This window comes from Branchiostoma lanceolatum, chromosome 14, assembly GCF_035083965.1.
Source record: "Branchiostoma lanceolatum isolate klBraLanc5 chromosome 14, klBraLanc5.hap2, whole genome shotgun sequence".
Classification (NCBI taxonomy): Eukaryota; Metazoa; Chordata; class Leptocardii; order Amphioxiformes; family Branchiostomatidae; genus Branchiostoma; species Branchiostoma lanceolatum.
The window spans coordinates 5,152,169-5,168,737 of record NC_089735.1 but is presented as its reverse complement, the minus strand read 5'-3'; the positions used below and the strand labels follow the sequence as shown (position 1 = coordinate 5,168,737).

Genomic DNA, 16,569 nt, shown 5'->3' with positions numbered 1-16,569 from the left:
GCCCTCTTCAAACATACTTCACTGGCATCTTCAGATAATTATACCCCATCCACTCCTCTTTTCTCTTGCCAGCATCTTCAACATCAGTCATTTCTCTGTATCGAGACCGATCTCTTCACATCTGTACACAGCTTCACTTCCAGGCTAACCTATTGATCTAGAACATTAATCCTACCAGCCATGGCCTGGCGTGCATGAACCCAATTTCCTGCCAGTGCTCAAGAGGAAATGGTGCATCATCAGTTCTCAAAGAGTCATCCATCTTAACATTGGAGTGGCTAGAAATTATAGAGCTAATGCTCGTAACTTAAAAGTTAGAAAGACCTTAGAAATTTGGAATCCCTAACAGGTTTTTCAAGTGAAATGTCTCTACCAGGACATCTTTTAACAGAGTAATATTCTGGCTCGTAAACATAGGGGAAAGCAGGCTCTTTTAAATGGCATGTGAAGCTACATCACTACACCCAGGAACAACTTGACCTAGATGGCACCCCTGAGTCCCTGACATTTATAAAATGACTCCCCAAAGTCAAAGAAACCAGTGTTATGTCTAATATGCATACTTTCATGGTGCACATTGCCCTGATAGGTATGAATTAATGATGAATATTAAGTGAGGACAAGCAGAATAGATGGGTTGATCACTTGTATTTTTATCTTGATAAAGTTGACATTTGCATGGTCCATATTTCATCCCTGTTGTGGTCTTCATAATTTTTATGTGTAGTACAAGGTATCTCAAACAATAACTATTCTTAAAAATGCTGCTTGCTTTTTAAGGTGAAACAGCTTCATTGGCTCCTATAATATTCTAACAGTAAAGTTGTGCTCCATATTTTGGCATTTATTTAGATTTTTATGATAAATAATTTATATACAGGATTCTTCACTTTATTCTCCAAGCATGCATCAACAAATGAGAATCTACACAACACTTTGATGAGGACCAGGGCTGTCCCCAGAACCTTTCCCTCCATCCTGGGACAGAAATTTGCTTGTTGGAAAAATTTCACCCCATCTGTCCAAAAATCTTAACTTCATGACATGAAAGTGATGAAAATGTGTCTTCTTAAACTTAAATGACATATTTAAAAATGAAAATCAATGACATGGGCTTTCAAACAATGAGTGGGACAGAAACAAAAGTTAAAGCCGGAGACAGCCCTGATAGGGACGTAACCAAAGGTATTACATATGATGTTCTATGCTGATCGGGGTCAAAGTTGCTCAGATCTGGGTCAAAGTTGAACCTGTGCTGGCATCTTCTCTCCCTTTAATCCTGCCAGAAGGTTCCGTGCAGCCAGGACAGCCATCTCTGTCCGCGTCTCCACTGTAGCACTGCCAATGTGCGGTAAGACAACTACAGGAATGCACAAGAAAGTTGAAGAAAAGTGCAATTAAAAAGATATTCCCAATTTTTCTATTATCATGCAATTCATTCAGGTTGTGCTTACATACTGTAATTCACTTTATCTTCACGGTAGCAAAATTTCACGGTGTAAGGAAAATTGGCGAACTTTAACTTCATGGTGGCGCCACATGCATGCACTTCCCTTGTGTGGAAGGATGAGGAGTAGTAGGTACTAGTGCATGTATCTGATACTAAGCGCTTATTGTTGTAGAGAGATGGGGAGGGGTGAAAGACGAATGTTTTTTCACAGCTGTGATGATAAGTTCACAGTACAGAGGTGACCATGAAAACCGTGAACACAAAGTTACCGTGAAAGGAACAAGAACTACAGTATGTCTTGCAATGTTACAGACGGAGTTAAAATCTTGAAATGGTTCACTTAAGCTGGTATGTTACGCCTAATGGCGGTTATACCGGCTATATAGATACAGATACAGATTTATACTAGAAAGGCAACATTTGCGAGCAAATACAGCATGTTTAGCCATACTCCTCGCCATGCAAAAAATGGACTCTCCCAAAATAACAATGGACCATTCTAAAATACTTGCACTAAAAAAATGAATCACCCCAGTCCAAAATTGAGTCTTCCAGTAGCACCTCAACACAATATGGACCAGTCCACAACCATATCCACTAATTGATTAACAAATACACTTCTGCTAAAAAATGGACTTTTTCATAATCATTCCAGCTCAAAATTGAAAAATAATTAAAGAATCCTCCCCTTGCAAGAATGGGATATTCCGTGCCATTTCCATGTAAACCAGTCGAAAAATATCCGCTGAAAATTACACTCTTGCGCATAATCAACCCAGTTCAAAATTGAATTAAAAAAGATCAACCCCAGGGAAGAATGAAGTTTTCCATAGTATACATATGAAGATTTGACAGGAGACGAAGGAAATGACCAAAAACAACATATTTGAGTCAATTCAAAGTCACCGAGAGGGTTTTAGTATAATATTTGTAATATGTTTGAACTATTTTGATTAAAAGAATGTCTAAGTCACAATAGTTCTAAAGTGTTCAAACAATTAGAATTGAAACTTATAACATGTTTGAACTTATTTCACATACGTTGGAAACATTTCGAACGTAACTACACAAAAATCTCTTTATTTAGAACAGTTTCAAACCATCTATCCAAATGTTTCAATGTTCGAACAATTTGTAACAAAAGATTTTCACAATTGCCCTCATAAACGAAGGTGCTAAGTCCTCCTGTGTGTTTCTGCCTATTTTCGGTGGCCGCGCTAGACCACCAGCGGATTTGTTTTGACGGAGCGTCACCCGCGCGCGACGATGTACACTGTTCGGCACCGCTAATATCCGGCATTTTCCCGCTCCAAAACACTCCACAAGACCCACGTTTTTAGTGTTTTGCCTCTTGTGCAACACGATTCGATTTGCATTACTAACGGGACGAAAATGATAGAAAAAATTCACCCCGTCCCGGCGTCCGTCCCAAAAACATGAACGACATGAAAATATATTTTCTTACAGATTCAATCACGAAAATCAACAGCATGGGATTCCAAATTTTCGCAACGGCCGACCATTTATCATGGCTGAACTTCCTTCCAAGGCGTGCGATAGATAAACATTCCCGGCACATAATAGTCACTAGTACCAGACTAACGCAAGCTCATGATGATAATAGGGAGAAAGTTTGTCAGTGAAGTTTGGCCACCAGAGGGTACATTCATTTAACGTTACAAGCTAGCGCAAAGGGGCGAATCATTGACCTTACCGGGGACTGACTCTACTGGCCATACGCCCGTACGTAGGACATGTAGGAAGGCCTGGTGGTGGACGCTACACATCACGGGAGACGCGTGTTGGTCCGAGACAGACAGCGGCGTGCTTTCGATCGCGTAGCGGCGACGCACCGCTGCGACAACGTGCCGGACCAAAACGCCTGTTGCGCGGCATGCCCCGAATCCGTCTACCATTGCTGAATGTAGCCCGATTCATAGAGGTCTATTTTGTAAGCATTATTTCATGTACCCCTCAGCGTGAGAATTCCTTGTGCAACACTTCGCTACATTATGTGTTTATGTTTCCCCGCGCACCGCCTACCACCCGCCTTTGATCATGTATGAAGTCGGCGGCAGAGAGAGATCATCAATCAATTTTGACAGGAGTGTCGCGCCAGTCTGAGGAGAAACGATCTCCTGTGTTGTGTTGAAGAATTTGGAGTTTGAAAATATCTGGAATAACTAATGCTAGAATAAACATTCACAAAATCATTGATTGAACTTGTTTTCTCTTATAAAATTTCCTAAACTGCAATTTAACCACTGAGTTTAAGGGAACATGGTGTTTTCCCGATAATCACGTTAAATGTTTATGTCCGGTCTTTCCTCCTCGTAAGCAAACTTTCAGCTTGGCCAGGTGCAAGGCACTCGGGGTCAACGACCTGTAGGTCATATGTAGTATTGAAAGTGACAGAAGTGGCAAATATTGTCAAGAAAGCCCAAAATAAATCGTTTTGAATATATGTATGCCAAAAATGGGAATGTAGTCCTTTAAATATTTGTTCAAGCCACATATACAGCAAATTTCAGGTCATTCGGTTGAAATACCAGGGCGCAGGAGGCCAAGATATGCTAAAAATAGCTTAAAAACCTCGATAAAATCACTTTCAAGGTCAATATCAAAACAAGGAAAAGAACGCACATTGGTTTTCGCCTACATTATCTCTGTACCAAATTTCAGGTCATTTGGTCAAAAAATGACAGAGATGAATCGATTTGAAGATTTGACAGGAGAAGAAGAAGAAGAAGAAGAAGAAGAAGAAACATGAGAGAAAACAATATGTTTAGCCATACTTATGGCTAAACATAAAAATCCTCTTGACATACATTTGGCAGGAGAGACCTCTAGCACACATCATCATAAATGCAGCTTTTCAGCAAGAGCAATTTACAGTACGTAGCTTCTTGTCACAACCTGTGGAAGACTTTCAGTTCGTTGAATTTGATCAATATGAAATGAATTGTCCATTTTACCATCTTCCTATAAACTATTTCAATGTTCCATGCCATGTGGCAGTATGCAGATTATGCAATAGAAACAAATTCTTAAAAAACATACCACAGTTGTCCAGGGTTAGGAGTGGATGGTCAGTAGGGAGTGGTTCTGGTGTGGTGACGTCCAGTCCTGCCGCCTTGATGGTTCCACTCTTTAGGGCTTCACACAGGTCCTCCTGGTGAACCACACCTCCTCTGTAACCACAAAAATGCTCATAGTCAAAACTGGCCAAGAGGACCACTAAAAAGACAAATACAATCTGGTCTATGTGGACACTGGGTCACTGTGGACAGGATTCTTAACACTCAAGTCAATGGGGAAAATTATCTAAGGGACCACCCAAAAATTGTCATATTGGTCCAGTGACCCTTATGTAGAGGTTGTCGCCTGTACAGGATTGACTGTACATATGTGCAAATGTAAGTCTCTACTTATTCCTTTGGTGGTTTAAAAATAGTAAACATTGTCCTAAGGAGATTAACAGTTTTCCAGGGAAAGGGAAATATTTTCTTTATTTTATTCTTGTTCACAATGTGCCTTATGCCTAAGGCTCAACTGTACCAGATACCAGACTATCTGTCCATTGTCAAGTCTGAGGGAGACCTTGCACGTAGCTTGCTTGCAGTACTATTTCTATTCACTAGATGTCTCTTCTACCTGGTAGTTCTGCCTGCTTCTATTTCTATGTACTGTAGGTCCATTCAACATATTGCAGAAACTAAATGTAACCCTGCAGGACAATACCTTCACTAGTGGACATGCAGCTAACACTACTGAGTTGTCACTTGCAATGTGGACCGGCATGAGGAATTTGATAATTTTGTTATTATCTCTTTGGCATGAGAAACTTAGCACTCTGCAACAAAGCTGAAATACAAGCTTAAGCCGTATAAAGTATAACCTGATTTCAATCGCCCTTCTAGTCGGCAGCGGCCTGTAACTCGTGGGGAGGGGACAGAAACCCCCGGACAGCTGGAGTTTGCGTTATACAGACTATTTAAAGAAGAGTGGATTCAGTCCTCAAGCTAACTGACATCTTTCACACTGCAGTCATCCCTCAGTAAGACATCTTTTATTCAGCCCGTCACAAGGCTAAAGCTGATTATGTAGATTCTTTTGAGAATTTGATTGCATTCATGAAGAATTTTGAAACTGAATCCTTTACCTGCTTGTGTTGATGAAGATGGCAGAAGACTTCATCTTGCTGAAGACAGTTTTGTTAAACATTTCCTTGGTCTCAGGTGTGAGGGCACAGGTGGCAATCACAAAGTCGGACTCTGACAACAGGTCGTCCAGTCCAACTGGAAACACAACACATCCACAGACAAAACAACATTTTAGATTAATTTGGAGAGGCACTAAATATTTGGAGATAGCTAACTTTAAACGTTATCTTTTTTTTTATTGCAGGAACTTTCATAATCAACATACAACAGAACCGTAAATAATACCCTACACACCAGTGTGAACTGAAGCAAAAATATCTCTTCTATATTTTATAAATCCAATTCATTTGCTGTGGTTCAATCAATTCCAACAGCCTGACCATACTGACCATGTTCAGCTCCAACCTTGCCAGCTGCCTCTGGTTTGGGGTTTCTGCCATGGTACAGGAACCGGGACACTCCAAATGGTTTGAGTCTTTCAGCTACGGCAGCACCTATGGTGGATCAAGACAAAGAACAATGCCACAGGTATGGTGACAAATACAGCGCTTTTTTCACATCATTATGTAGCACATTGCTGCTAGAAAGTAAAGAATATCAAATACACATTAAGAAACATGTACAGATTACATGTATGTGCCAACCTGCAACAAGAAAATTCTATAAATCACTTTCTTTCTAAGACTCAAAAGATATTCACTGTGATCTAAATGTATCTACCATAATACCACTAAGAAACAATTCCATTTGTAGCAATACATTACACCATTTTGTAAAGTGGACATCACTGCAGCCAAGTACATTGCATCCATCTATCCATATGGACATGATATTCTCACACACAAATTGATTCAGTTAAAGTCAAAGTTAAAAGACAACAATGAGCCCCCTACTAAGCTATCCTACCCAGTCCTACAATTCCCACTGTACTGCCAGACAGGCCTGACCCACACATCCACAGGGGGATCCATGTGCCCCAACCACCACTGATAGTACAAGCAGGAAGAAATAAATGTCTGAATCACACATTTGGGCTTAGCAATACACTTTTAATATGTAGGAATGGTCACATCAAAATTGAAAATGTTTGGGCCTTGGAGGGAACTTGTTAGTCACAGCTTAAGATTTCACATGAAAAAGGAAAAAGAGTGACTCTCTTTGTATCTGTTTATCATAATTTTGGACATAAAATCAGAGATAATTGACTTAAAAGCTGGATTCTCCAGTTGTTTGAGTATCAGTTACAATAGAAATGTGACCTTTTGACCTCCTGGACTCCTTCTACTAGCCTCCTACTTGTGGTTAGCAGCAGGGCAACAGTCAGCTCTGCCTGAGGACATAGATGGAAACATTCTACTGTATATTTCATTTATAACTAGGCTAAATAAAAACTATTCTTTAATCATCCGAAAATAATTTAATCAGGTTGGTAGAATGTAGGATATAGGAGATATAGGTATTGATCTCACCTGCTAACGTTTCGATGTCTATCAGACACCTTCTTCAGAGCTTCTGACTGGAGTACTGCTTCTCACCTCTATAAGTAGCCAATGTAGGTGGCGCTTTTACCGGTGAGAAGCAGTCCTCCAGTCAGAAGCTCTGAAGAAGGTGTCTGATAGACATCGAAACATTAGCAGGTGAGATCAATACCTGGTTGTGTACAAAGAATCTCCTATATCCTATTCTTTAATCAGAATTCTCTACATTAGGTAAAAGTCATCACCAGAGACATGAGATGTATTCTGTGTTTTAAGTCTTAATAAAGAATAGGAGGGAGAATCATATGCAGAGTGATTCAAATGTTACAAGTACTTACTGTTGCATCCGTTAAAACATCTGGAGTATAGCCTAGTGGAAGCTTTCTGAAAAATATGTGTAATGTTAATTTTAGGCTATTACATAAATTAAATCTATAGCATTGACTGTTCCTAATGCCACTAAAATGTTTAATAATCGACCTGGACTTCAGTAGCTGACTTACCTTTTCCTGAGTTCTGGCAGTGAAACGTGGTCGTACCCTACAGACATGGTGCTGACTACCTTAAGTCCTGGCCCTGACAAACACACGGCAGAATGGTAAGGAGAAAATAGATACAAGAACAGAATACTTATCACATGTCTTAGCACATTGACTAGTTCATTTCTCAATCTCTCTCCCCTGTTTCCATAGTAAAATTATTCACAGCAAAAGACTTACACTGTACCGGCTAAAACTTTCTTCTCCTTATCACAGTTCCTAACCCATGGTTAGTATTGCACAGGTATATTGTGCTCTCTTATGCAAAATAAACAGATACACAACTGACCTACCTGCAGCATCGAGCACCTCTGCATCAATCTTATCTGTCAGCAGACAGTACAGGCCATCTATGCCCTTCACACCCTTCAGCAGTTCTACCCTGGGTACAGGGTTATCCGCATCCCACTGCGCCACATTACATCTGTAACAGGATACAACATGTACATACAACAATCAGCCACAAGTTGGGAGGGAAGGTTGATAAGTTTAGCCCTACTTTCCTCTGCTTCATGTATAAACTATAACGGGCGGGTGCCTAAGTCCGGTAGTACCCTAAGTCCGATATATTTTTAAATCTTATTATTACTATGTTGTGCACGGGTGCATGCACATGATGATGATAGGTAGTTATGGACTATGCCTCTGTGTAAAAAAAATACAAGGTCAAAAAGTGTGTCGAGGTTGATAGCTCAAACAGCTAACGATTGAAATATTTGTATGAATTTGACGCTACTCTTGGTGGTTGACGAGAGAACTTCTCGAGAACATGGCCTTCAAAAATGTTAAATCATTTAGTTTAAGATGCGGAATGTGGAAGAATACCACCACATGTATGAAGCTCGTTTATTAAACTTGTCAAAAAACACACCTGTGTCCTGCCTGTGTCTTTGAACTTGGTATAATCTAGGCTTAATGTCACGTAACGTGCGTACACTGGCACTCCTCCGCCATCTTTACCAGTCACGTGATTCGAAGTCATGTGATCATCGAACGCAACCCAACACGTCCCTCACTTCCCTCACCACACATGCTTCAGATTGCAGTTTAGCGCTCTTCCGCATGAAGTCGCGGTAAGTAAATGTTACTGGGGTATCTATTTGACGTTTTAGTGTATATAAGTTGAACTTTGACAACTAAAGATACGATTGTTGAACGTGAAGATTCCAAAACACGCTATGCATCAATTTATATACAATCGAATGCCTGGATTGAATTCGAACACCACAAGGTTAAAACAATCAAGCGCTAATTTTGGTTTAATAAGTAGGTAACAATATGATTGGAGTTGGTGACATCGTTTTTCATTGCATATTACACACGATATTAAACAAATTGAGTGTTCTCTGTTTGACATTTGAGGTGTGTGTGTGTGGGGGGGGGGCGGCTAAAAATAAATCACTGCTGTGTCGTTTACAATCAATATTTCTAATCTCATTGTTACTAGATGGCATCCGGGGCCAAAAAGAAACAACGCAGTTACTCATATACCGACATGGAGGCTGCCCTGTCAGCCGCTAAAATTGGCCAGGATAAAGTCACTGTCTACGGACTGTCGAAGACGTATGGAATACCAATATCGACGTTAAACGATAGGTTAAACGGCCGTTCTGGAGAAGTCATGAGCAGGCCGTCTGTCCTTACTGAGGAGGAAGAGACAGCCCTTTGCGAATACGCCAAATATTTGGCTGACAGTAAGAGTGATTAAAGCGTTAGCACATCAAATCGAAATAAAACAAGCAAAAGCAAGGGGTTCAAGTTCGAAGTTCAAGGAGACGGGGCCAGGAAAGAAATGGTGGCGGGGATTCAGGCGTCGACATCCTGACCTAAGCCTACGGTCACCCGACCAGCTAGATAAAGAGCGGGCCATGTTCGCAACCCAGAAGGTTGTGATTGATTACTTCATGCTCTTGGAGGATGTCTTGACCGAAGCAAATGCTGAAGATAGAAATCCCCATGTCATTTACAACGCCGATGAAACGGGGGTTGACCTATCCGCCAAAGTATCGAAAGTGATAGTGCCACGCGGGGCGAAAAGGTCGCCTTCACGACGAGGAGGGAGTCGGGACCACGTGTCCGCCCTCATCTGTGTGTCCGCTGCAGGTCAAACAGTCCCTCCAATGATCATATTCAACAAGAGTTTTCCCGGGGGCTCCTACACAGAGGGGGGACCTGCAAATGCCATCTATGCCTATTCCGAGTCGGGATTTGTTGACGACGTGCTATTTGAAAAGTGGTTCACTCAGTCGTTTGTTCACCATGCACACAAGGATCGTCCTGTCGTACTAATTGTTGACCAGCACTACAGCCACTTCACACTCAAGGTCTTGGAGGCGGCTGTCAGCAACAACATCATTATCCTTGGGTTGCCACCCCACACAACCCATTTCTTGCAGCCGCTAGATGTTGCCATTTTTTCACCATTAAAGACGAAATGGGCCCAAACCCTTGAGGTAATGCAAGCGGCCAATCCGCATTTCCAAGTGACGAAAAGGAACTTTGCGAAGATTCTCAGTAATGTATATGATACCACAATATCTCCATCCCTTATCAAAAATTCGTTCAAGAAAACGGGAATCTTTCCTCTGAATGATGATGCCATCGACGATCGCTGGGTAAGGATGTCAACGAAAGAGTCTGGAGAAGAGATTGTACAAGTGCCGTCTTCCCACTGCACGAAATGGCCACGTATCCTGACGGATCCGACGTATCCGGAATCGGGCCTCATGGCGTTTCCGAGCGAATCCGGAAAAATCCCAGTTCACTGCTCGGATACTGAAGTGCCCGCAGATCCGACCAATTCCGACGCCGTATTCTTCTGGATTCGTGATGCGCCTCGGATACCCGAAGATATTTGCGCGGATCCCTCGTTTTTTGATATTTGGAATGTTCGGATTGTTTGTATGTCGGTAGTTGCTTCGGATCCTGACGAATAAATACACACGGCACGGCATGATCTCATTTCCTGACGAATCCAGCAGATCCGGAATTGCGCATCATAGCAGATACGGAACGTTTCCGATTGGATCCGATGCACCTCAGATCAGACAATTCCGGCGCCGTATACGTCTGGATCCTTCATACGTTTCGGGTACAGATACGGAACGTTTCCGAGCAAATTCAGACAATTACCAGGTACACCTCAGATCCGGCAATTCCGACGCCGTATACGTCTGGATCCGTGATGCGCGTCGGATACCTGAGGATATTTGCGCGGATCCTTCGTTTCTAGATATTTGTCAATATGGCAGAGATGTTCGGATTGTTTGTCGGTAGTTGCTTCGGATCCTGACCAACAAATACACACTGCACGGCACGCGGCATGATCTCAGATCCTGACGAATCCAACAGATCCGGAATTGCGCATCATAGCAGATACGGAACGTTTCCGATTGGATCCGATGCACCTCAGATCCGACAATTCCCGCGCCGTATACGTCTGGATCCTTCATATGTTTCGGGTACAGATACGGAACGTTTCCGAGCAAATTCGGACAAATACCAGGAACACCTCAGATCCAGCAATTCTGATGCCGTATACGTCTGGATACGTTTCGGGTACAGATAAAATATCTACTCGGATCTTTCATTTTTTTATGTATTTGCCAATATGTTAGAAGTTCAGATTTGCCAATATGTTAGAAGTCATGAGCTGTCTCGGATCCTGACGTGTACGGAACACGGATTCGTGTCGGATATTCAAATTACCCACAATACACTTCTGGGCGCGACAAACGTTAACGGTTTTCTTTCGGTTAACAGCACAGACAAGAACGGCGTTTCATCACCTTCTGTGCTTAACATGGCATCGCCAGAGTCTACCATGGTCGACCAGTGATTTTTGAGTGACTTGAGAGTCGAAGGGAATTCGGTGTAAACTCAAACGCACGGAATTGCGACGTTGTCTTCTTCGTGCATGCAATATTCGTCGCCCCCCTCCCCCCTTGTAAACGCTGGTAGGGAGTTGATTCATCATTTTGAGGGACTGCCCTTTGGTAAGTACAAATTGAAAAATTCCCGTTTCTAACTAGTTTTGACGTCAGTTATCCTCCTATTGTGGCTTGACATATCATCGCATTCGCATGACCATAAGAATTCTCCAGCCGACCTGCCCTTTTACGGCGTTAGGATCTAGGAAATTTAAAATTTTTATTTGTTCATTCTTGCCAATGGTCATCAGACATGTGTGTCTGGTTAACGTTTCAGATACAAAATAGCAAGCAGTGGAGGGAAAGATAATTAAGGATATGGAAGGGAAGAAAATGTCATAAGTATTTGTCCCACAAAGATCCCACAGTTTGTGGATAGTGAACTAGAACTTATAAGGAGGCAGTAGTGTGCCTCAGTGATTATTTCATTCAGTTATAGCTGTGCATGTTTGATCAATATCATATTCAAGTTATAGATGTAAGTTTTACGTAGTCAATTCAACGATGCCCAGATTCATTTTTTTTACACATGCGAGTATGTGATATGTTTAATATTTGTCATTGTTTCCATTTATATATATATATCCAGTACAGCATCGGCAGATACTTTCTTCACAAATGCAGCACATATTGTGAGGACCTTGGCTGGGAACAAAGCAATCAACTGTCAGATGCTCAGCTGCTGAGTACCTCAGGCTCCTTTGGTAAGTCCATCATAATGTTAGCTGAGAGAGGCATGATGGATATCCATTGTCCCGTGTTTTTTGTAGCTGCTGTGATGAAACGAAGCCCATGTCAAAATCATGTGACATGTTCCTTAAATACGTGAATTGATATTTATTCATCATTTGGTTTTATCATATAGGAACTGGTTCATCACAAGATGGACTCCAAGCTGAGTCCAACATGCAGATACAGAAGAAATCAGCCTTGCCTGTCCCTTACCAAGAGTGCATGGAAGAAGTGAACTCAGATGTAGTCAGAGAATGGGGAGAGGACGATTATACACATGCAGTTCCACGGCATATGCTACTTACGTTTAAAATGTGGCGTGTCATCATGGGAGTTCTTCAGACAGTATAATGTTACTTTCTATTTTCAACCTCTGTATTTGAAACAATTGTATCTGATGGCTTTTAGACGAAGAGCTGGCCACAAATAAGGCTTTTATTACTTTAGTGGAATATTTAGAACATGTAGATGATTTTGGTCCAAGGGCACTATACAGTAGTAAATATTACCACAATGTTGTGATGGTGTTAATTGTAATACATTTCATAATTTTTCAGAACATTGTGCTTGCACAACCCCAATTTACCGACATTAACCTGCATATGCAGTGGTGCTTTGAGTATGTGGATGTCCCTCAGCCTGTCTCAAATGAAATGGATCATTTAGCCACATAGTACTTCCGTATTGTATTGTATTTGATAGTTTTTGAACTTAGAAATACATTATGTTGAGATATGAAATGATACATATGTTACATACAGGCTTTCCCAAACTTCCTGTCATTCAAAATGATGTTTTGGGTATAGTTAAATTAGGAATGGAAGCACTTAGTCGGATCCGTTACGGATTCGTTGTTTTGTCCACCTGTATCCGTCAGTATTCACCATTTTCTTCAAAATACAGAAAAATCCCTGTACGCATCCGTCAGGATCTGTGGCATTTCCGTACAGTGTACGGCTCCGTATTCGTCGAAAATCCCTTACTTTCGGATTCTTCAGGAAATATTCCATATACCGGTGCGGAAATAGTCGGATACGTTACACGAATCCGTATGTATCCGTCAGTATCCGCCAAAAATACAGAAAAATTCCTGTTCGTATCCGTCAGGATCGGTGGCATTTCCGTACAGTGTACGGCTCCGTATTCGTCGAAAATCCCTTACTTTCGGATTCTTCAGGAAATATTCCATATACCGGTGCGGAAATAGTCGGATACGTTACACGAATCCGCATGTATCCGTCAGTATCCGCCAAAAATACAGAAAAATTCCTGTTCGTATCCGTCAGGATCGGTGGCATTTCCGTACAGTGTACGGCTCCGTATTCGTCGAAAATCCCTTACTTTCGGATTCTTCAGGAAATATTCCATATACCGGTGCGGAAATAGTCGGATACGTTACACGAATCCGCATGTATCCGTCAGTATCCGTCAGTATCCGACAAAAATACAGAAAAATCCCGGTACGTATACGCCGGGAAACGAGGCCATTTCGTGCAGTGTCCGCTGCTACGTCCCTAGACTCACTACAGACGCCTTCCACTTCCACATCACTACAGACATCAAGGTGTAAGTGCGTGCTGGTTGACAGGGAGGATAAAAGAAGCTGTAGTTTTGTTGAGCAGAACCATGGAGAAAAAGAGACCGTTTTATAAGCCGTGCAGGTGATGTGGAACATGTGTTTGAAGTTCATTTCTGATTTTGAACTCGCCACGCTGAAGCAGGTCGCGCCATGAAAAAAATGGGACATGTTTGCGACAGAGAAACAATATTGTGAATTTTCTGTCTTATTTTTGTGTGCATAAAATACTCTTACATATCCAGAAATGACTTGAAGGTTTTTATATCGGACTTAGGAGACCCTTTTCTGCTGGAACGTTCCACCAGAACGCGAGTCAAATATGTGCTGTAACTTTCGTGTGCTCCCAAACTGCAGCGCGAATAGCTATAATTAAATAGAATCCACGTCCATGCAGCTAAAATCACAGTTTTACGGCTGCCATGAGATCAAAGCTTAGGTTTGATGGGTAGACAGTGAAATACATAAGGACACAAGGCATGCGCATACACATAGAACATGTGTCGGACTTAGGCCTCCGCCCGTTAATGTTGCTGGTATCACTAATGTAACTTACAGCAATATTTATTCCATTTTTTGGAACATTCTTTAAAACACCAGGGCATCTTACTGACGGCTGTATCATCTATATGTAAGACATAAGTCTGAAAGCCATCTACAATGTTTGTACAAATGATCGGAGAAATGGAATAGAAGGGGGCGTGGCATAAAATTAGCGGGTATAATTTGATTTGTCATGCTGGACTTTCGAATCAGTCACGCTTGTAATCTAACACAAATTCCCATCCTCCAAATGAATATTCACAAAGAAGAACTTTGAATCGTTGACAAATAGCAGCATAAACTGGACAAATCTTAGCTCATGACAAATTATATAACGTTAAAATATAACATTTGACGGGAATCATAACATGAGAACTCACTCTCCCTGCAGCAAGTCCAGCGCCTTTTGCGGTATCCTTCGGGTCACATACACATTCGGCTTCCCTGTTGTGCTCATACTTCTCACTAGTATCCCTCTGGACCCTTCCCTTTTTAGAAAACACCCAAACAATGCAGGTTTATTGCAGAAATGTTGAAGTTTTAGGGCAAAGTTCATGTTTTCAGACGGCGGCGGCCATTTTGAATGCACAGTGGCTTCTGGGTAATATTCCCATTTGGGACGTCCCATCAGTGGATAACCTGTAAGGTGAAACAGTAAGATAAGGCAGGAAAAAAAACCGCGGTTTAACTTCTTGACTTTCAATTAAGTGAGAAGTAAGATGAAACTGCATTAAAAAAAGAAAGACAGCTGCAAACCATAGTAATTTTGGGTGCATTTACTAGAAGGAAATTGTGTTAGACCAAGGATCAAAAGTAGATAACTATTTATTAGTTATCTATTTTTTAACCTCCTTGGTTATACCAAGATAGAACCGCCTAAGGCTCAATGTGACTTTGTGGACAAGACACCAGAGCCATAAGCTAATGGTAGGTTGGCATAAGCAACAGCATATCCACACATTTTTCTTCCTAAATAGGCCTGCAAATCTTCAACAAACAAGCCTGTTGTGTTGTAAGAGTAAGGTTCTGGTTTACTTGCTATTTTGATTGGGATCCACTTGTCTGTCTGCCACCTGTCTCAAAACAAACAGTTTCATCCCTTTGGTGCAGACTAAATGTCCACAGTCTAAAACACAGGGTAAGCATTCATAGAGCAACTCAACAGGACAACAAACAAGATGTTTACAGAGAAGATGTAATTCATGTTTTGCGTAAAGAACTTCCTCATGCAACTTTGTTGCCATCAGAAGCCTGTTTTATCATTTTCGATAACATAAAGAGAGAACTCCATCAGTATTATCAAGGAGGTTTAATCAACCTCCTTGGACTATCAATATATTATCCTCTTGTACGATCCAGATTGTCAGCTGTGTAAATAAATGACAATGGTTATAACGCTTAAATTGGAAAAAAAACTCCTACAATTTGTAATCATCTGTCATGGTGCACTTTAAACAGTGTTTATTTCCGCCTTCACCACAAATTATTATGAACGAATTTTAAACCCCGCACAGCAACAATGAATAGCAAGAATCAATTTCACCCCCGCCAAAACTTTGAATTCGCCCAGTCCGTAGCGAGCCAATCAGCGCTCGTTCCGCGAACTTTTCAAGGCGTGATTACAATAGCGGGACCACTCTAGCTTGTTGTTGTGGCTGTCAGGCTGGGTTTCAATGGCTTTTCTGTCCTTTTGGGCGTGATCATCGGCACAGGAGCTCAACCGGAAACGACAAGAGCAACTAAGAGACGGTTGGGAAGAGCTTGCGTGTAGAAATTCCGCTGTTTCTTCAGATTACGTGGATTTGTGTGGTGTTCGTGGTTACGCGAGAGTTGTGGCATGCAGTCGGGAGGCCAGGTCTCAGTACCCCGCCACCACGAGAACGTGCTCTGGGTCTAAAAAGATATCTTCTCGGGCCTCGAACCAGAATTTTTCGCCTTCTCGTTCGGGAAGTTTTCACCGTTCCTCAAGTGTAACTAATGGTGAACTTGACCTCAATTGGATAACGGTAACCCTTCAGAGAGCAGGGGGTCTGAGCCCAACAGAAGCCGGTTTTCTCTTGGTCTTGGACTAGTGCTATCTCCAGAGCAGAGGCGTGACAAAAATAGGTCCTTGTGGGAGACCGGATCCCGGCGGTACGGGGCGCAGGTGAGTATTTTGT

The 16,569-nt window shown here is 41.8% G+C and overlaps 2 protein-coding genes and 1 long non-coding RNA gene across 9 annotated transcripts in view; 2 read left to right on the top strand and 1 right to left on the bottom strand.

Moving 5' to 3' along the window:
- Window positions 1-633: 633 nt before the first annotated feature.
- LOC136448414 (glyoxylate reductase/hydroxypyruvate reductase-like) lies at window positions 634-15,020 on the bottom strand. The gene is made up of 10 exons (XM_066447899.1): window positions 14,791-15,020; window positions 7,924-8,054; window positions 7,595-7,667; window positions 7,430-7,475; window positions 6,873-6,943; window positions 6,515-6,599; window positions 6,003-6,111; window positions 5,613-5,748; window positions 4,511-4,641; window positions 634-1,360 (listed from the first exon to the last, which is right to left on the bottom strand). The coding sequence occupies exons 1-10, from the start codon at window positions 14,964-14,966 to the stop codon at window positions 1,239-1,241; spliced, it is 1,080 nt and encodes a 359-aa protein (XP_066303996.1). The 5' UTR covers window positions 14,967-15,020; the 3' UTR covers window positions 634-1,238.
- Window positions 10,301-13,211, top strand: LOC136448415 (uncharacterized). 2 transcript variants are annotated; one of them, XR_010757877.1, is made up of 3 exons: window positions 10,301-11,625; window positions 12,154-12,263; window positions 12,425-13,211. It is a non-coding gene; the product is annotated as an uncharacterized lncRNA (long non-coding RNA). The 2 variants fall into 2 exon arrangements; XR_010757876.1 differs by having other exon boundaries at window positions 12,149-12,263.
- Window positions 15,021-16,037: 1,017 nt separating the features above from the next.
- LOC136449017 (protocadherin-15-like) overlaps window positions 16,038-16,569 on the top strand; it is a 44,621-nt gene continuing 44,089 nt past the window's right edge. For all 6 annotated transcript variants that reach the window (XM_066448779.1, XM_066448776.1, XM_066448777.1 and 3 more), the window contains exon 1: window positions 16,038-16,556. The gene's annotated coding sequence lies outside the window, so the exon portion shown is untranslated. The remainder of the gene's footprint in view (window positions 16,557-16,569) is intronic.